This window comes from Quercus suber, unplaced genomic scaffold (genome assembly GCF_002906115.3).
Source record: "Quercus suber isolate HL8 unplaced genomic scaffold, Cork oak 2.0 scaffold_236, whole genome shotgun sequence".
NCBI classification, from domain to species: Eukaryota; Viridiplantae; Streptophyta; class Magnoliopsida; order Fagales; family Fagaceae; genus Quercus; species Quercus suber.
The window spans coordinates 849,930-871,719 of NW_027069693.1; the positions used below are offsets into that span (position 1 = coordinate 849,930).

A 21,790-nucleotide genomic window follows, 5' to 3' on the forward strand; every position below is an offset into this window, starting at 1 on the left:
GGATCCAAATCTATGGTCTAAATTTTGAATTAAAATGGTCCAAATCTATACCTCTGGGTGGACCTCCCAGTGACCTCTCCCTGACAAATTTAGATCACTTCAAGTCTATAATATCAAAGGAATGAGAATTGAGAAGTGGATGTCCCCCACCTTGGAATGACCATATATTTTCTTTTCTTAAAAAAAAAAAAAAAAAAAAAAACAAAACAAAAGACCTTTTACTATTACTTTTGATAAGTAAAAGAGGCCAATGACCATATGCTATCATTAAACCTCCAAAGGCACAAATATACTAAGTGGTGTGTCAACTACATATATAGAAAATGGTGTGTCAACTACATACGTACTATTATTACTCCTCTACTACCAATTTGCTTGGATTGTGATCAGTAACTGGACAGTGCTGATCAGGCTTGTCTTGGTGCCTAAAAAGGATGCCATAGAGTTATATTAAAAATCAGACTAGTTAAAACTGCCTGAATTTCTTATAACAACAGCCCCCCTCCTATGCCTTAGGCATACTGATCATAATCTAGATGCACCAGCAGGGAGGACAAGGGCGACCAGCTCCCTCCTTAAGATTTTCCCAGAAGGATTTTTTGGAATAGAGTTTATAAAAGACACTCGCCGTACCTTCTTGTATGGTGCAACCTGCAAGAAGAAATGCATCAAGTCAGAAGACCAACAGATTACAGACATACAACTATCCAAGTTGTGTTGTTAATAGCGGTAAAAGTGGTTTTTTCTACTTTTCTTTTCTTGATAAGGAATCAATTATATTAAAACAAGGAGACATGTCATGTACACAGGACGTGTGAAGAACACTCTCCGAAAGAATTACAATTGAAAATATAGTTGTTCCATTCAAGAAGTAGATCCATCATTTATAACTAATGCCCCCACTTCATAAAAATATAATTGTTCCATTCAAGAAGTAGATCCATCATTTATAACTCTTCAACATCACCTAATGAATCCAAACATAGAAAACAAACTACGATTCATAGGCTACTGCACAATGGGTTAGTAGATGATTCATATTTTCACCACTAGCTAGCTCTGCACATGCAATACTAGTCTACCAAAATTATTCTTCTCTTGATGAGTTGTCTCAAGTTAGGTTTTTCCTCCATGTTGTCTACACAAGATATGCAGCCTTTTTTTGGTCCCTTTTTTTTTTTTTTTATAAGTCGCTGTTTTTTTTGGTACCTTATTACACCAAATATTCTTTAAGGGAAACCTCACATCACTGGATCCTCTTAGAAGTACAAGAAAATAAACAAGGGATGATCCTCCCTTTAAAGATTTACATAAGATTTTGATTATGAAATTGGGAGCTAATCAAATGAAGACTTATTTTCTTTTGTTAAGAGATCCATGTGTTTGTTATTCACTTATTTATTCTTTCAAGATTTGGTGAGAAAAAAATCAATCAAGACATCAAAACCTCATGTTCCTCTCATTTGGTACACTAAACAGTTGAGAATATCAAACCTAAACATATCCCAACCACTATATGTAACCATTGGATGGTCTAACTAGAGTAAAAAAAGCGATTACACAGCCCAAAATTTAGGCTTGCGCATCAACACTATGATATGCATTATGGTATCCACTTTAGTTGTATGTATCCCAGAAGAATAAGAGGATCCCAACCCTTTTTCTCTTCTGAGAGAGAAGACAGAGAACTTGAATGTCTTGCTTTACTATATTACCTATATGAAGATTCTTCCACCTAATGAAATTCACTACTTAACCAGAAATCAAATAATGAACCCAAATATCCAAACAAATCATCAATTATGCTATTCAAAGATACCCAATTGAATGACACAATGCATTGCGAAATGTATCAACGCCAAATACCATTTTTTCCTGCTACAAGAGGCCAGATACGAGCAAATACTATTAACCATGAATGATAAATTGCACAGTAAAAAGATACTGGTATCAGCATGTTAACTTAAGAGGGGAAAAACCATTTCATTGTTACCATCAATATCCAAAAATTCACCTGTTTTGCAATGAAATCAATAACTTGAGCCTCTGTAACATTGCTTCCAGGCTTTCTTACCACAAACGCCATGGGAATCTGCCCTGCTTCTTCATCAGGGTACCTGATTCCAAGATATAAGATGAAGAAAAGAGTTAGAACCAGTCCCAAATGCTCCTAAAATAATGACTCTTTGTGCTCCAGTCTCTTGCCTATAAATGAGTCTTTAAATTTTCTCTATGAACTGACGATGCAAAAGTAGTGAACAAGATAACACTATCTGAAAAATGTGTAAATTTTAAGCTAGCAGAAATCAATCACTAGAATGCCACGAATATGAAAAATCAAGAAAGTCTATGTTTCCTACAAGGAAAGAAAATGCCAGTACTGGATACTTACGGAATCACAGCAGCATCAGCAATTTCAGGATGAGAATGGAGTAGATGTTCCAACTCAACTGGGGGAACCTGCAATTTGTTCCGATCCAATGGGATGAAATTAAAGAAGAGAGGAGTGAGATGGCACCTATTGCAATATGTTTGTAAGAAGGGTCAAAGTAATTCAATCACCTGATATCCTTTGTATTTTATGAGTTCCTTTAATCTGTCAACAATGAAAAGGAATCCTTCTGAGTCAAAATAACAAAGATCGCCAGTCTTCAACCATCCCTCTGAAGCAAATGTTTCGGCAGTAGCCTTGTCATCTCCAACATAACCTGCAGAGAAACCAGGATTCTGTTTTTTAGAAAAGGTCATAATTTTATTACCATGTAAGAATTGCTTTTGGGATTGAGAGCGAGAGAGAAATAGAGAGCGTAAGCAGAATTATCATGGTTCAACCTAACTGCTAACATCACATCAGAAAGAGCTTGAGTGGTTCAAGAACTAAGATTACTTTACTTGCTCTACACAAGTTCCTGAGCCTACAATGTGTTTGGGCCTCTTGGACCATAATCTAAGATGTTCTCATGTTCATCAAACAAGAAGCATATTAGGAGTTTGGAAGCTTGCTAAACAGGCCTCAAGCTATCAAGATCTGTGATGCAATTGATCAGAAACACACATATTTGAATCAATTAATTTGAAAAGAAAACTTATATAGATATCTGGAAAGACATAGACAAGACATTTACGCGAAACTTGGAAGTCTAATACAAAAGGTGAACAAGTTATTCCGTGAGGCTTCAACTCTTAATTACATCATCTACCGCCCTTTGTTTATCCACTTTCCATCTAGTACAGGAATGCAACTATCAATTTCTGTAAAGAGGACAAGGATTCAGAACATTTTTTCCCCCATTAATATGCACAATATCACATGATGAATAAGGTAGCATAGTTCACCTTTCATGACTGTAGGCCCTCGCAGCCACAGCTCGCCTCTCTGGCCAGGTGGTAAGGCCTCTCCAGTTTCAGGGTCCACTATCTTGGCTTCCATATTTTCAGCTAAGCGACCTGCAGAACCATACTGTAGACTCTCCTCAGGGCCTAATGCTCTTGTTGCCGCTCCTCCAGTCTCAGTCAAACCATATCCCTAACACAAAGAACAAGAAAGTCAACATTTTACAATTGGCAATTGCAGATTACAAAATTCAAAAACAAATCATTGAGAACCAACCATCTGAAGTAACAAAGAAAATATTGCATCCATGCAAGCAATGGTAAATTCATATTCCATGAGGCTTCAACACTACAGTTCATCACATGTTTCACTTTCATGCCATATTGCAACCAATTCTAAATCATTGTCCGGCTAATTAACTTGCTTACCTGACAACATTTATTAGTAGAAGTGCCAGACCAAACGCCATTCGCAAAGTCATCACACAGGAATCAACTTTTTATGATAATTAGAATTTAAACTCATGGCGCCTTCTGTTCCATGATAATTAATCTTTATTATTAGTTTAAGACACCAATAGGTTTCTCTTTTTATGATAAGAATTTTTTTGATCGAACAAACTGAAAACTACTCATCCAGGGCATTTTAATCACAGAAATTAGCACCACAAAAAAATTAAAAAAATAAATAATTATAAACATAAAATTGGTGGTCCTTTACACAGTTACAAAGCTGTCTCATTTTTCTTTTCTTTGTCACGTTGACATGCACTGTCTCTATTTTACATGCATTCTCTCTTNGAGAGAGAGAGAGAGAGAGAGAGAGAGAGAGAGAGAGAGAGAGAGAGAGAGAGAGAGAGTTGTTGGTAGGTGTTGAAGATGAAAGGTAGTAGAAAGAAAAGCACACTTTAACTCATTTCTTGTATTTTTTTTTCTATCGATCTTTAAACCTGCACTGAAAAGGCAATTGAAAAAGTATTAAAAGAGAAGATTAAGAGCAAAATCTGAAAATTTCGGATCTGTGGTGTGGTCAGGAATGGAAATGGGAGCTGGTTTCCTTTGACCTCCCCCAATCCATTAAAGAGAAGATTAAAGCAATACCAGTTCAAGTACATGGAAGTGGGAGAGATATGGTTTTGTGGAAATTCTCCAAAAATGGAGAATTTACTACTAGTTCAGCTTATCGGCTTGCAAATCAAGGGGAAGAAGCGGTCACGCAATTTAATGGGCAGTGGATATGGAAACTGGACATATTGCCGAGGATTACAACTTTTCTTTGGTTATGTTTACATGGTAGTATTCCAGTTAAGGGAGTGTTAGCAAAAAGAGGTATAAATTGTGATAATGTGGGGCAAATTTTTTATTTTTTTATTTTACATATATATATATATATATATATATTGTTGGGAGATATTAAAACATTTTAGTTTACATTTTTTTTTAACTATTAAGAAAGCTCAAAGAATTAAGTAATGTTAGAGATAGAGATAAGACAAATTTAAATAAATAGGTCTTACAAATAGATGTATTACTAATTACAAGTAATTCAAATAGGAAAATGTTAAAAATACTATAAATTTTACTACATAACTTTTATTTATTTAATTATTTTTATACAAAATAAAAATTCTACTTTAGCCTAATCTAAGTGTATATGTATGCAAAATTCTCTTCTAAAGACTTAAATCTCGGCCATTGTCCCCCATACCTACAAAAACTTATACTTGTGGAGTGATCACTGCACCAAGAGTGCATGGTAGTCTCCATAACTTTTATAATTTAATATAACAATGAATATTATAGATGGATTTCAACAAACTATTGAATACATTTTTGAATGAATATTTGTGATTGGTGATATATCTTTGTAATTCTCATGTTGTAAATTTTATAATATTTCTTGTATTTTTGTAAGTCTTATGTCATTGATCACATTCATTACAACACCAATTTGTAGTAAAATTTGTTATAACTTTAGCATTTTTTCAAAAAAAAAAATCATATTAAAAAATAAAAAGAATGGATTTTAAAAAAATTATTATATAAAATGCTAGTTAAATATTATTTAAGTGATAACATAAAGGCCCTATTTGAAAATTTCACCTTAAGCCTCTAAAATGCTTGGGCCAACCCTACACACGTCGTGGTTGTTTCAGCATTCAAATAGAGTTGTTTTATTGCAATGGCTCAGTCAAAACAAGGTAAAAAACCAAAACTATTTGTAGCATTTCATGCAGTGAATCAGCGTGAGAGAATGGTTACACAACTTCCAGCACACTCATTTGGAAATTTTTATAGTAAGGCAACTGCAACATCACCAGTTGAGATTGAGAAAGATTATGGTTTTCTTGTGAGTGAGATTAGGAATGGAATCATGGAAATCAATGCTGAGTATGGGAAGAAATTACAAGAGGATGATGGATACTTGGAGCTTGTAAAGAAGGGTGATGGATGCTGAGTATGTGAATGGTGGTGCACACTACTAGAAGTAACATTAATCATAATTTCATGTGAAAATAATGTTGCACCACTTATAATTTATTATCTTAATGGTTGCAATTCTTGATATGAATGAACTCTTATGGTTGTGGCAGTAAATAGAATGTGAATAGTGCATAATAAAAATAAGGGCGTGACTTCTATTCACTGCCTCCAGTGCACTGGACCTGCTGCAATCATGACACATGTTCGAAAATAGACACGTATTATGATTGCAACGGGTTCAGTATTACAGGACACTGGACAGAAGTCATACCCTAAAAATAATGCTTAATAATGATCATTTAAAAATGATGTTGACAAATTATAATTTGTCCTCAAAACAATCTCAATTAAATAAATAAAAAATGGTTGCTTTCGGTAAAAGGACACGGAGACCAGCATTGAGCTGACTTCAACATCGAGCTAAGTTGGTCTCAACTCTCAAGGCCACACCCAATCATCCACTTATGGCTCGGCGCATGGTTAAGATTCTTGAGATTCAAGTTGGTTCCCGAAACCAATTCAATCCTAATAGAATGAAGAGATTCTCACCCCAAAATGGAAAGGTCATTGTCAAACTTTTCCCACCTTAAAATAGAAAATTCCCAATCCTAAAGCATAGGAAACCGTGTTGCATGTACTAAAAGCTTTCAAAGGTCCATGCATGTGAAGGAAAGGTAGTTTATGTGACGATTAGAATCCGGTGCAATTCATCCATATCTTTATATTTTTCACTTTTCATTTGTTTAACTTTTATTTCTTACTTCTTTTAATTTTTTTAATTAATGGTTGAAATTGAAAGTTATTTTTTGTAACTAGCAATTTTAACCATTTATAAGAATTGCATAAGGTGCAAACAAGAGAAAGCATGCAGTGCAGCAAGTGTATTACCATGCACCCACCACCCATTTACACGTGGGTGTGTTGTTGCCATGCACACATTATCCATTAGCTAGGTATGTGGGTGTGAATAAAGATGCCCACATATGGGGTACATCAATAGGCCAATGGAGATGGCTACACACATTTCCAAGAGAATATATTAGCAAATTGTGTTATAAAAAGGTCATCTTAGCTCAAGATTTTAGGTCAATTGTTCTCAAGCATTGTCATTAAATGCCAATGGTTAATAAATTATTTTAGAAAAGTTTTTATACTATTTTTATGTAAAATTGAAAAAAATTGTTAAAATATATATATGTTACCCACTTGCTTGCATGCTTAAGATTTCACGATTATGCCATGCAAGGACAAAGCTAGGGGAACAACTGCATCCTTCGTTACACCAAAAATCCCACTTTTATTTCTTCTTTTCTTTAGGTATCTTTTTTTTATGTCAAATTTATTATAAATTAAAAATATAGAAAGAACATCATTTTTTATCAATATTTTTTTAATTTAAAAAAAATTATAAAAAATAAATAAGAATATATATTTGTAGGGTTCAAATTCTTTACGTAAACCCAAAGACAATTAATTTGTAGAGTATGGGTTAAAGAACTAGAATTAGTAAGGAATTAATAACAATGGATCATAACCATTTCAACAGTGCATTGATCAGTTTGTATACATTGATAGTTTGAAACACTCTCTTGTTTTTCTTCTCTCTCTTTTCTCCCCTTCCACTCCCGGGTCTAATTGACAGGTGCTCCCCTCTATTATATAGTCACTCCGACCCTCATCTCCATCGTCCACGTGCTCCCCATCCATGAACTTGCTCAAGTACCTGTCACGTCAGGCAGCTTCTTTTCATCTCTGTGTGAGTGGCGGTAGGTTAGGATGCACTGTTCAGAGGTTTTCTCCACATAAATGCGGCCAGAAAAGCTGTTACAATGCATTGAATACGGTGGCAGCAGCCTTTCCCTCAGATATTTCCCCATCCTTATCGTTCCTGAATATGCTTTGAGCTTATCTTGATCAGGTGGAGTCCTCGGACAGTCATTCGGGCTTTTCCCCTACTCAATGAGTCTCCGATATCATATCAGAGCAAAACGTCTTCCTCGGACAGGAGATGTCCTCCTCGGACTGGAGATATCCTCCTCGGACAGCGATGATCCTTCATCAAGAGGATTCCACTCCTATCTAGGCCTTGTCTTTTCCGCATCCCTCTTTTCGGATGTGAAACAGTCCTCTCGTGGGCATTCGGCCCATTAACTTGGGCCTGGCCCCCTTTTCCCCCACAATATTTAAGAAAATGAATATATATACACACATATGGACATAATCATTCATGGATTAGGAGGGGCAATGGTCCCCCTAATTTTTTAAAAAAAGAATAAAAATATATATTTAGGTACTAATTTTAGCAACTTCATTTAATAAAATTACATTTTGCTCCCTTAATAATAGCATTGATCATTACAAGAGAAATGCTAAAGTTACAAACTTTTTTACAATATTTTTACAAATTATTGAGATAACAAATTCTTACTAATTTGCATCTAGGCTTACTAGTTATATCACTTTTTTACATACTAATAACCACTAATCACAACAACAATTTGTAAAAAATTTTAGATGCGGATATTATTACTATATGGTTTAGAAGTTTTATAGTTTAATCATTTTATAAGTTTAACCAACAAAAAAAAAAAAAAAAAAAAAACATATATTGTACTTGATGTTTATCAAAATTATAAGTGGAATTATGGCAATGAAAAAGTACAATACCACTTACACAAAAACCCTAACAAATAAATAAATACAGTATAATGGATGTATACCAATGTTGTGTTTGAAGGTTCAAGGAGATGCCAGCATTGTTGTGCTCGTTTCAAAGGGTTATCATACTTCATACGTGATAATATGCCATGAGCCATACAAAGCATAACTTCTGATATTAAGGTGGCTTTAAAGTCTATTGCTTGCTAACATTTTGTCCATGCTCCTCGGCCCTTAAATTTTTTCAACGCTTTGGACATATAATGTACGTCTTTGTGCATTCGTTAATTAAGGAGGGTTCAAAAAATAAATATATTCTACATGCATTGACAAATAGCAAAAGCCAATAAAAATAGAGGAATACTAAGGATACATATTACAAATTTTACTACATAACACAAACTGACAACAAATGGGATTAGTAAATTTCCAAAACATAATAGCTAAATATTGGAATGACTCTTTTGTGATTACTAACACATCAATTTGTACATCTTACATGATAAAATTTATAATATTCTTAATATCATTCATAAAAATATGGACTTTTAAGCTAGAAGTAACTTGACTATGTTTATAAAATTAGCCTTCAATAGGCGCATAAAAGCATTCATTAACAAGACCTTTCCAAATATGCGCATTTGAATAAACTTATTTTCATCCATTTTTATTTGTTTATTTTTGGGGGAGTTGAAGATGTCTCAATATCTATACCAATGGGCTTTTGATGCAGTGCTTCAATGGTAAAGACTATGATATACATAGTTGGATCCAAATCTATGGTCTAAATTTTGAATTAAAATGGTCCAAATCTATACCTCTGGGTGGACCTCCCAGTGACCTCTCCCTGACAAATTTAGATCACTTCAAGTCTATAATATCAAAGGAATGAGAATTGAGAAGTGGATGTCCCCCACCTTGGAATGACCATATATTTTCTTTTCTTAAAAAAAAAAAAAAAAAAACAAAACAAAACAAAAGACCTTTTACTATTACTTTTGATAAGTAAAAGAGGCCAATGACCATATGCTATCATTAAACCTCCAAAGGCACAAATATACTAAGTGGTGTGTCAACTACATATATAGAAAATGGTGTGTCAACTACATACGTACTATTATTACTCCTCTACTACCAATTTGCTTGGATTGTGATCAGTAACTGGACAGTGCTGATCAGGCTTGTCTTGGTGCCTAAAAAGGATGCCATAGAGTTATATTAAAAATCAGACTAGTTAAAACTGCCTGAATTTCTTATAACAACAGCCCCCCTCCTATGCCTTAGGCATACTGATCATAATCTAGATGCACCAGCAGGGAGGACAAGGGCGACCAGCTCCCTCCTTAAGATTTTCCCAGAAGGATTTTTTGGAATAGAGTTTATAAAAGACACTCGCCGTACCTTCTTGTATGGTGCAACCTGCAAGAAGAAATGCATCAAGTCAGAAGACCAACAGATTACAGACATACAACTATCCAAGTTGTGTTGTTAATAGCGGTAAAAGTGGTTTTTTCTACTTTTCTTTTCTTGATAAGGAATCAATTATATTAAAACAAGGAGACATGTCATGTACACAGGACGTGTGAAGAACACTCTCCGAAAGAATTACAATTGAAAATATAGTTGTTCCATTCAAGAAGTAGATCCATCATTTATAACTAATGCCCCCACTTCATAAAAATATAATTGTTCCATTCAAGAAGTAGATCCATCATTTATAACTCTTCAACATCACCTAATGAATCCAAACATAGAAAACAAACTACGATTCATAGGCTACTGCACAATGGGTTAGTAGATGATTCATATTTTCACCACTAGCTAGCTCTGCACATGCAATACTAGTCTACCAAAATTATTCTTCTCTTGATGAGTTGTCTCAAGTTAGGTTTTTCCTCCATGTTGTCTACACAAGATATGCAGCCTTTTTTTGGTCCCTTTTTTTTTTTTTTTATAAGTCGCTGTTTTTTTTGGTACCTTATTACACCAAATATTCTTTAAGGGAAACCTCACATCACTGGATCCTCTTAGAAGTACAAGAAAATAAACAAGGGATGATCCTCCCTTTAAAGATTTACATAAGATTTTGATTATGAAATTGGGAGCTAATCAAATGAAGACTTATTTTCTTTTGTTAAGAGATCCATGTGTTTGTTATTCACTTATTTATTCTTTCAAGATTTGGTGAGAAAAAAATCAATCAAGACATCAAAACCTCATGTTCCTCTCATTTGGTACACTAAACAGTTGAGAATATCAAACCTAAACATATCCCAACCACTATATGTAACCATTGGATGGTCTAACTAGAGTAAAAAAAGCGATTACACAGCCCAAAATTTAGGCTTGCGCATCAACACTATGATATGCATTATGGTATCCACTTTAGTTGTATGTATCCCAGAAGAATAAGAGGATCCCAACCCTTTTTCTCTTCTGAGAGAGAAGACAGAGAACTTGAATGTCTTGCTTTACTATATTACCTATATGAAGATTCTTCCACCTAATGAAATTCACTACTTAACCAGAAATCAAATAATGAACCCAAATATCCAAACAAATCATCAATTATGCTATTCAAAGATACCCAATTGAATGACACAATGCATTGCGAAATGTATCAACGCCAAATACCATTTTTTCCTGCTACAAGAGGCCAGATACGAGCAAATACTATTAACCATGAATGATAAATTGCACAGTAAAAAGATACTGGTATCAGCATGTTAACTTAAGAGGGGAAAAACCATTTCATTGTTACCATCAATATCCAAAAATTCACCTGTTTTGCAATGAAATCAATAACTTGAGCCTCTGTAACATTGCTTCCAGGCTTTCTTACCACAAACGCCATGGGAATCTGCCCTGCTTCTTCATCAGGGTACCTGATTCCAAGATATAAGATGAAGAAAAGAGTTAGAACCAGTCCCAAATGCTCCTAAAATAATGACTCTTTGTGCTCCAGTCTCTTGCCTATAAATGAGTCTTTAAATTTTCTCTATGAACTGACGATGCAAAAGTAGTGAACAAGATAACACTATCTGAAAAATGTGTAAATTTTAAGCTAGCAGAAATCAATCACTAGAATGCCACGAATATGAAAAATCAAGAAAGTCTATGTTTCCTACAAGGAAAGAAAATGCCAGTACTGGATACTTACGGAATCACAGCAGCATCAGCAATTTCAGGATGAGAATGGAGTAGATGTTCCAACTCAACTGGGGGAACCTGCAATTTGTTCCGATCCAATGGGATGAAATTAAAGAAGAGAGGAGTGAGATGGCACCTATTGCAATATGTTTGTAAGAAGGGTCAAAGTAATTCAATCACCTGATATCCTTTGTATTTTATGAGTTCCTTTAATCTGTCAACAATGAAAAGGAATCCTTCTGAGTCAAAATAACAAAGATCGCCAGTCTTCAACCATCCCTCTGAAGCAAATGTTTCGGCAGTAGCCTTGTCATCTCCAACATAACCTGCAGAGAAACCAGGATTCTGTTTTTTAGAAAAGGTCATAATTTTATTACCATGTAAGAATTGCTTTTGGGATTGAGAGCGAGAGAGAAATAGAGAGCGTAAGCAGAATTATCATGGTTCAACCTAACTGCTAACATCACATCAGAAAGAGCTTGAGTGGTTCAAGAACTAAGATTACTTTACTTGCTCTACACAAGTTCCTGAGCCTACAATGTGTTTGGGCCTCTTGGACCATAATCTAAGATGTTCTCATGTTCATCAAACAAGAAGCATATTAGGAGTTTGGAAGCTTGCTAAACAGGCCTCAAGCTATCAAGATCTGTGATGCAATTGATCAGAAACACACATATTTGAATCAATTAATTTGAAAAGAAAACTTATATAGATATCTGGAAAGACATAGACAAGACATTTACGCGAAACTTGGAAGTCTAATACAAAAGGTGAACAAGTTATTCCGTGAGGCTTCAACTCTTAATTACATCATCTACCGCCCTTTGTTTATCCACTTTCCATCTAGTACAGGAATGCAACTATCAATTTCTGTAAAGAGGACAAGGATTCAGAACATTTTTTCCCCCATTAATATGCACAATATCACATGATGAATAAGGTAGCATAGTTCACCTTTCATGACTGTAGGCCCTCGCAGCCACAGCTCGCCTCTCTGGCCAGGTGGTAAGGCCTCTCCAGTTTCAGGGTCCACTATCTTGGCTTCCATATTTTCAGCTAAGCGACCTGCAGAACCATACTGTAGACTCTCCTCAGGGCCTAATGCTCTTGTTGCCGCTCCTCCAGTCTCAGTCAAACCATATCCCTAACACAAAGAACAAGAAAGTCAACATTTTACAATTGGCAATTGCAGATTACAAAATTCAAAAACAAATCATTGAGAACCAACCATCTGAAGTAACAAAGAAAATATTGCATCCATGCAAGCAATGGTAAATTCATATTCCATGAGGCTTCAACACTACAGTTCATCACATGTTTCACTTTCATGCCATATTGCAACCAATTCTAAATCATTGTCCGGCTAATTAACTTGCTTACCTGACAACATTTATTAGTAGAAGTGCCAGACCAAACGCCATTCGCAAAGTCATCACACAGGAATCAACTTTTTATGATAATTAGAATTTAAACTCATGGCGCCTTCTGTTCCATGATAATTAATCTTTATTATTAGTTTAAGACACCAATAGGTTTCTCTTTTTATGATAAGAATTTTTTTGATCGAACAAACTGAAAACTACTCATCCAGGGCATTTTAATCACAGAAATTAGCACCACAAAAAAATTAAAAAAATAAATAATTATAAACATAAAATTGGTGGTCCTTTACACAGTTACAAAGCTGTCTCATTTTTCTTTTCTTTGTCACGTTGACATGCACTGTCTCTATTTTACATGCATTCTCTCTTTTCCCTTTCTGGTTTTGGCTTTACCTACCCACGTTTTTTTTTTTTTTCTTGTTTTTTGTTTGTTTAGAATCAAGATTGTAGTTTTATTCTAGAAACTACAAAACAAGTACGCCATACATTCTATGTCTATGTGCGGAACTGATTCCATCCATAGAATAAAATAATTCACCGTTCAGTTGGAAACAGCTTTTCATTGCAAACGCATGCGCAACTCCATTGACTATATACCTACCTACCCACGTTGATTCATAAAGCAACTAACAATAACGCACGCATTTCATAAGGCAATGAAGCATTGATAATGCACACATTCCAATTGAAAGAGCAACCATATATTTCTTTTTCTTTTTTTATTGGGAAAAAGAAACAACCAATAATTCAATCCTTGTCGGCACAACTATCACCCACATAAAATACTCCTTAGTCCTTATAAAATACTCCTTAGTCCTTATCTATAAAATTATATATACATATATATAGAGATGCTAGAAATATTATAAATTTATAACATAAACTTCATAGAGTAATATATTACCAATCACAAAAAAGCAATTGAAACATTTATTTATTATGCTGTTAAAGTGACACAAATCATATTCATTGACGTGTCCATTTGTAAATTTTTTGTAATGAAATTGATAGTAATTTTAGCAATGGTAAAGAATAACTATGTCCATAAATTTTGTTAAAGTGAACAAATTATTATTTGAGCAAAACATCACTTTTAAACTAGCTTATCACTGACACTATTTCTATTATGTACCAATCGCAAGATTATGAAAAACTTTATCACTAAACTCATTATGATATATCTATCTACTTTAGAATATACTAATATTGCAATAAGAGTATCATTTGACACATTTTCTTTAAAATAAAAAAATTATTCTTTTTTGAAATTATTCTTTTCAATAAAAAAACTTAAATCAAAACATAGTAAAAAATAAATAAATAAAAGAGAGAAGCTAAAATTCAATTTAGTCCATCGACTTTTACTTCAATTGCTAAATTAGTCTCTAAAATTTAATTTTTATCAATTTAGTCAATTACTCTAAAAATGAGTCAATTTGGTTATTCTGTCCAATTCTGCTAGCAAACAACACCATTTAAACATTTTTTCTTTATTAAAAATTTAGGCCCTATTTGGATTGAGGGGGGAGGGAGGGGAGTAGAGTAGAGTTCCCTAAATATAAGCTAATTTTGAGTCAATTCTTATCTACTACTCTACTCTACTTTACTCCCCCTCCCTCCCCTCAATCCAAATGGATCCTTAATTGAAAACATTTGTCAGATGTGGCATTTGATATATGTCGGTTGTTTGATAAGCATTACTATGCAAAAAATATGTTTAAATGGCTTTATTTTGCAAACAAATTGGACGGAATAACCAAATTAACTCATTTTAATAAAGACAAAGTCTTACCCCAATCCATTAGCCTTCCAAATTAACTCATTTTAATAAAGAAAAAGTTTTACCCCAATCCATTAGTCACACGAGAGAGCCTTTATTTCTTAGAACATACTCTTTCAAATGATGTAATTTATATTCGTTTTTGCTAATGAAATTTCAGTATTTCTATCACATTAAAAAAAAAAAATTTAAAAATAATATGCATAGGTGAATCTATAAGTTGACATGTAATGAGTAGAAGAAGATTTCTTCAGCTTGATTTGAATGGTTTATCAATCGCCACCCAATTTACCTTCAAACCTGTTTGGAGCTATACTTTTCTCAAAATAACTAGACAAAATTATATCCCAAAGACTAACTTGTCCATTTGACAATTCAAGTAAAACTCAAAGAGATTAAATTAAAATTGAATTATATAAATTGCAATGTAATAGGTTGGAGGAGATTATTTAAGAAAATAAAAAGTTTGGCTCCAAACTCCAACCTATTAGGTGACAATTGAAAAAAAATTATCAATATACAGCTTTAGTCCCATTATTTATTTATTTTTTAATAAGTCAAATAAATTGTTTAAACAATACCCATTGGTAGTATCATAATTTAAAGAGACTAAAATTGAATTTCAACTTTAAAAAATAAAATCTTTTAGGACTAATTTTGAGTCTCGACCAATATTTGACCATTCAAGTAAAGTGAAGAGAATAAAATTGAATCTCAAGATTCTCAACCTTTAAATAATTAATTTATTAATTAAAATATAAATAATAAAAGCTAGAGTGTATATAAAAATTGTGTTTGTTCACTATTCTATTATATTACCTGCACGATTTCAGTGTTTGGGAACTTAGCATTGAACTTGAGAGTGACCTCTTTACCGAGCGGAGCTCCACCACACGCCAGCATTCGGAGCGACCCGAGATCGTACTTCTTCGCCAGATCGGACTTCACCAGCGCCACCACAAGCGGCGGCGACACCGGTATGTACGTCGCCCTGTACTTCTCCACCGCCCTCAGCATCGTCTCGAAGTCGAACCTCTCCACGATCACCATCGTCTCCGCGCTCGCCACCGCCCTGACCGCCATCATGAACCCGAACACGTGGAAGAGCGGGAGCGTGAAGAACGACACCGGTTCGGGCTCGTTCGGGTCCGGGTCCCCGAAGTGGCGGAGCTGCACGAACCCGCCGATCAGCGCGATTAGGTTCCGGTGAGTGAGTATCACCCCCTTGACTCGCCCCGTCGTCCCCGAGGAGTAGAGAATCGCCGCGGAATCGGACTGAGCTATCTCAACTCGGCGGTGAGTCGAGGCAACCTGAGCGCTTATCATCGAGTCGAACTCGGGCGAGTCGAGGAGCACGGTACCGAGTGGAATGTTCAGTCTGCTCAGCTTTTTAACCGTCGCCGACGTGGCGAACGAGACGACCGGGTTGCAGAGTCGGACCTGGTGGGCGACCTCGGAGTCCGACCCGATCGGGTTAGCGGGCGAGATGGTTACACCCAAGGCCATGAGGGAAAAATAGAGTACGGGGACGTGCACGGAGGTCGGGGCGAGGATGAATGCCACGTGGCCTTTGGAGAGAGAAGGGAAGCGAGTTTGGAGAGAGGAAGTGAGGGAATGGACTTGGGAGAGGAACTCGCCGTAGGACACGCGGCGGCCGGTGGTTGCTTCGATGAGGACTGCTTTGTTGGAAATTGGTGTGGGGGAGTTGTGGAGCTGAGAGAGAGTGTAGTCTGTGATGGAGAGCGGCTGAGACGGCGGCGGAAGCGGGATTTTTGGGCGGAGGCTATGGTATGTTTTGGTTTTGTAGCAGAAGCCGCTTTTTGGGTCGACGGATGATGAAGGGCTGTGATTGGTTTCGGTAGCCATGGAAATGTGGTGGTGTGGTGATGGAGAGGAGATTGGAGATATTAAGAAAACTGTTTTTGTATTTTTGGTGGTAAAAAGGATAGAGAGGGAAGTGAAGATGTGTGTGTAATGTTTTGACCTTAAAAAAGGTGTTCTGTCTTAACGTCACAACTTTTTTGTTTTTCTTTTTTGTTTTTCTTTTTTTTTTTTTACTGAGATTTGACCATTTCTTTCCATATTTAGAATTCACTAATTTTAGCATAACATAAATATTTAAAAAGTGAGTTCTTACTGGTAAAATTTATAATAGTTGAATAAGAGACTTAAAAGTTTAAATTTTATATACATTAAAAATTGATTGATGTTTTCGTCTGATTATAAGGAGTTATTATCAAAAGTGAACGTCATAAATTAAAACTCTCCAAAAAAAATCATAATTTTTTGTTACAATTGAACATGATTGTACTAAAAAAATAAAATTATGATAGATTTTTATTGGAATAGGAGAGAGTGCAATTGCTAAGGTATTGTATCCAATGCAATTACTTGCATCCTCTCTGCAAATATATTTTACCAATGCTATTTTTAAACTTTCACTTATTTACTTTTTTTCTTTTTTTTATTTAATGGTTGAGATTTAAAATTTAGGAGATAGTGCAATTGCTAAAGTATTGTATCCGATGCAATTACTTGCATCCTCTCTGCAAATATATTTTACCAATGCTATTTTTAAACTTTCACTTATTTACTTTTTTTTTAATTTTTTTATTTAACGGTTGAAATTTAAAATTACTTTTTTCAACTCTAAATCTCAATCTTTTTTAGTTATTCATTGGGTGCACTTCGTCTCGATATGTTATTGGCTACCTATAATTTTCATACGAACCCATCATTTTTTCTTTACTATTCACAATCTATCAAGGAAATAGTTGTACTAAAAGTTATGAGTTTTTTTTTATACTATTTTCACAACAAATTATAAGTGGTAAGTTATTATAGATACTAATTTATATTCAGTACTGAAATCACTCTTTATCCCATCAATAACGGCTAATAACAACATATCACTTCATATTTATTGTGAAAATATTAGGGACATATTACCTCTCTTTCTTACATGGCGAGTGAAATTTTTATTAATGTACACTTTCCAGCTTTGAGATTCTGAGAATGGAAATTTATTTTTGTCAATAATTCAATGATTTGTATGCATCACTTTAGTCATCGCACGTTTTGTTTCTAGTGTGATTTATGATTTGTCTTACTTACTGCTAGCATGGATCAGAATACAGGCATCAATTAGTCGTTGTCTTATTATTATTATTATTATTATTATTATTATTATTATTATTATTATTATTTTTTGGGATAAGCATTAGCGCTAGATAATAGAGTTAATCCGAATCAAACGGGTCTAAGCGAAGAATAGTAATTACATCTAGAGGGATGGAGATAAAGTCATAAAAGGAACAGCTTGGCTACACAGCCAACTTTAGCAAGGATTTCTCAACAAAAAAAAAAAAAAAAACTTTAGCAAGGATATCTGCAGCCCTATTATTTAGCTTCCCTGTAAGAGATTTGTATCTTGACTTCATGGAATGCCAGAAGAGAATTCCTGCATTCAGCCAAAATTGGGTCAATAAGCCTATTATTAGTTTAGAATTTGACTTGCTTGAGAGCAAGGTGAGTAGGTGACACTTCAGAGTTCAGAGGTGTCACACTCAATAATTAACTAATAAGATTATGTTAAGATTCTCTTAAAGTAATTATTAATAAAATTATTTTAAAAAAATTTTGACACAACTCTCATAAAAAAAATATGAAAAGCTTTCAAAAAAAAGTAATTATTTTATCATTTTTTCACAAATGTTTTATAAAAATAGTCCACAAACTAATATTCTTAGGGCATTTGTTAGCTTCAGCCCTTTTTTTTTATTGAAACAAACTAATTACTAAACACACACTTTAATTACATTCTCTCACCAAGCTCAAACACATTATCTAACCTAGAGTACCACTACAAAATGACATAACTTTTGTAGTAGTAGAATGAAATTTTAAGTAATGAAAAAGAATAGCACTCAAGCGATGTGGGATGTCACCCAGGCTGAGTTAAGGACAGCAACATCAAAGTTTAGCTTATAACACCCCATGGCTGGCTTAACCCATCAATTAGTTATTTTTATTTTTTGATAATCTTTTTATTTTTTGATAATCCCCATCAATTAGTTGTTGTCATGTCACATGTGTGATTTTCTTGATATTTAGACATGATTTGAATTTTTTTTAACGCATAAAATATTATTTAATTAGTATTAAATGTAATTTAACTTTTTTTTATTTTATCTTGGCGGTACTTAATAAATACTCAATAATGTAATGCTCATTTCTTGAAAATAAAAATATTCTTGTTAATAAATCATTAGTTTTTATGTATCAATTAATTCTGGTTGTGTATGTTTTTCTTGATATTTATACACAATTTGAATTTTGTTTAGATGTATCAAATACTATTATTTAATAGCATTTAATGCACCTTAACCTATTCTCTTTTTCTTTTTTTGGAGGGTTAAATACACCTTAACTCATTTTTGAAGACCATTGTTTACAAAAGCCTTATTACAGAGTTTATTTTCAAAAATCAAAATTTAAAATTACTACCAATTTTAATATAAAAAAAAAATCTACAAACCGATGTGATAATAGATATGATTAATCTAATTCAACAATATAATAAATTAATTTTTGTGATAAGGGAAATGTCATTTATTTATTGCAGGTTAAATAATTCATGTTATATCTCATTGTACATGAAAACTTTAATGTCCTGTCACACAATTTTTCTTAGATAGGGTTAGAAGAATTTTCTTTTTTCTTTTTTCCATTCCTATCGAGATTTCGAATCATAATTAATACATGTGATGTTAGTGGCTCCTCTCCAGTGATAGCTAGGTTGGCGACATGGGAGGCAGCGCAATGAATGGTAGGTTTGAGTTTTCAGTCAATTGAAAAATGTAGTGTTAGAATGAGACTTTCTTTTTAATAATTTTTAGGGTAAACTACAAATTTGGCCATTATTTTTTATACTATATTTTAATTTAGTTTTTAACATTTTAATTGTTTCAATTTGGTTCTAATCTTTTAGTGTCGTACCAATTTAGTTTATGCCATTATCTCTTAAATGGAAATTGTTGATGTGATTAATGACCAAAATAAAAAATTAGTTTATTGTTACATTAACGGAAACTAATTTTTATTTTTGCTTTTAGCTACGTCGGCAATTTTCATCTAAAAGATAATAGTAAGAACTAAATTAACATAACATTGAAAGGTTATAGGCCAAATTAAAATATGGTGTAAAAGATAGGGACCAAATATATAATTTACCCTAATTTTTAATACCAGTATAGATTTGGATGTGCTATAAGGTTTTAATGCATAATTATCTGTACAGTAATTAAATAAGGTCCTCTTTTTTTCCTTTTTTTTTGAAAAATAATAATTAAGGTACTGTTACTGTCTATTCCAATTTCCACAATGCCTTTTGTGCTTAATTATTTAATTATATATATATATATATATATATAAAAGGAGTCATGTTAACGGATGCCCTTAGAGCTGGTTAACAATTCATTTTAAGAAAACATCACTTTTATAGGAAATGGAAAAAACTGTCAAAATATTAATTTTTTTTCCCATAAAAATTTTCTTTAAATAGATTATTAATCATTACCTTAAGGGTATCCATTACAATTTTTCATAATTCTTTTATGCTTAATATAATCTTTTTTTATATACTTCAATATAATTCTTATCAACCAAACAAAAGATTGTTGTTTGGAAGACAAATTTTCCTACAACGTCAACAACTACTGTCAACCTGTCAACTGGTAGTAAGTGATAATAAATATTATAACAGATACCGTTGAATTGAAACAAATGCTCCCTCGCAGGTTCTGGAAAGTATATATATAACATTGCTAGGGACACAATAATAGCTTGAGTTGTTTCTGAATTTTTTGTCCTATATCTTTTATCTTTCTTCGTAAAAGACTTTTGAATTAAAGCGAGAAGATAGTCATAGAAGGTGGCGAAAGAACATTCAAAACCAGTGAAAAAACTATTATAAATTAGCAAATTAAAAATTAATGTACGTAAATATAAAGTTCCTTGTAGAAGCATTTTTGCAGAAGCTGTTGTTTGGGTGACGGCTCGGGTTGGTTTGTTAGCCACGGAAATGTAATGATGATGGAGGAGGAGTTTAGAGATTAGAGATTAGAGAGAGTCAGAGACTAGGATTCGTTGTTTGAATTAGGAGCGGAACTAGGATTTTATGAATGGGGACCTAAATTATAACAAATATAAAATTAAACTAATTTAATTGAGTCATACAAAATATATGTAGAGTTTTTTTTTTGGGGGATAATCATATTTCTTTTGTGAAGTCAATAAATTTAAGGGTAACAGTATAATATTTGAGAAGTTTTTGGGCAACAATATATCTTTTGATTTTTTTTTTTTTTAAATTAGGGGTAATATATAATATTTGAGAAGTTTGGGGGGCCTCCTCCCCATTTTTCAAAGTGGTTTCGCCTTTGGTCCAAGTGTCACTTTTTTTTTTTTTTTTTAATTAAAGAAGTGGTATCTTAATTTTATCAGGTTAATTTATTCTCTACTCAAGAGTTTGCATGGAAACCCTATTAAATGATAGCAGGATAGATGAAGTTTGAAATCTTCAAATTTACTGTACATCTTTTAAATCTATTGAGCCTACCACTCAAATGGTCACCAAAGGAAACATACCTCATGTCTTTTTGTTATTTATTTATTTAGTTATAAATTTAATAACTACAATGGCAGGAGAGAGATTTTAAACCCAACACACTTCCATTTAAAACACTAAAAAGTGTAAGCTGAACTATAAACTTTTTAGCGACTTCCTGTTTTTATTAAAGGTGCTACATAAGCCCAAGGATCGAATGTTCACCGTATGTTAAAATTCTAATGTTATGATTTCATTATACCCTAATCACAAGAGGTTAGGTAAGCCATTGTTAAAAAATTTATGGGAAATTCTATGTAATTTGATTTACTACTATATTAAGGGCTTCTGATTCTCAAAAAAAAGAAAATACTAAGGGCTTCATTAATTAGGGAT

The 21,790-nt window shown here is 33.5% G+C and overlaps 2 protein-coding genes across 2 annotated transcripts; both read right to left on the bottom strand.

Moving 5' to 3' along the window:
• Positions 1 to 204: 204 nt before the first annotated feature.
• Positions 205 to 3,685, bottom strand: LOC136070474 (4-coumarate--CoA ligase-like 9). Its single transcript, XM_065780469.1, has 6 exons — positions 3,611 to 3,685; positions 3,337 to 3,526; positions 2,563 to 2,708; positions 2,393 to 2,460; positions 2,015 to 2,117; positions 205 to 651 (listed from the first exon to the last, which is right to left on the bottom strand). Exons 1-6 carry the CDS (start codon positions 3,668 to 3,670, stop codon positions 526 to 528), a joined length of 693 nt encoding a protein of 230 aa, XP_065636541.1. The 5' UTR covers positions 3,671 to 3,685; the 3' UTR covers positions 205 to 525.
• Positions 3,686 to 9,447: 5,762 nt separating this feature from the next.
• On the bottom strand, positions 9,448 to 16,769 carry LOC111985899 (4-coumarate--CoA ligase-like 9). Its single transcript, XM_024017545.2, has 6 exons — positions 15,607 to 16,769; positions 12,580 to 12,769; positions 11,806 to 11,951; positions 11,636 to 11,703; positions 11,258 to 11,360; positions 9,448 to 9,894 (listed from the first exon to the last, which is right to left on the bottom strand). Exons 1-6 carry the CDS (start codon positions 16,651 to 16,653, stop codon positions 9,769 to 9,771), a joined length of 1,680 nt encoding a protein of 559 aa, XP_023873313.1. The 5' UTR covers positions 16,654 to 16,769; the 3' UTR covers positions 9,448 to 9,768.
• Between the last annotated feature and the right edge of the window lie 5,021 nt (positions 16,770 to 21,790).

Bases quoted from the DNA above. Each gene is read 5' to 3' on its own strand.
- LOC136070474 (XM_065780469.1), bottom strand. From the start codon at position 3,670: ATGGAATATGAATTTACCATTGCTTGCATGGATGCAATATTTTCTTTG. The intron at 3,527-3,610 runs GTTGGTTCTCAA...TCTTTGTGTTAG, and splicing joins TTTCTTTGTTACTTCAGATG to GGATATGGTTTGACTGAGAC. The intron at 2,461-2,562 runs GTGATTGAATTA...AACAAATTGCAG, and splicing joins TAAAATACAAAGGATATCAG to GTTCCCCCAGTTGAGTTGGA.
- LOC111985899 (XM_024017545.2), bottom strand. From the start codon at position 16,653: ATGGCTACCGAAACCAATCACAGCCCTTCATCATCCGTCGACCCAAAA. The intron at 12,770-15,606 runs GTAATATAATAG...TCTTTGTGTTAG, and splicing joins CAAACACTGAAATCGTGCAG to GGATATGGTTTGACTGAGAC. The intron at 9,895-11,257 runs GTGAATTTTTGG...TTCTTCTTGCAG, and splicing joins TTGATTTCATTGCAAAACAG to GTTGCACCATACAAGAAGGT.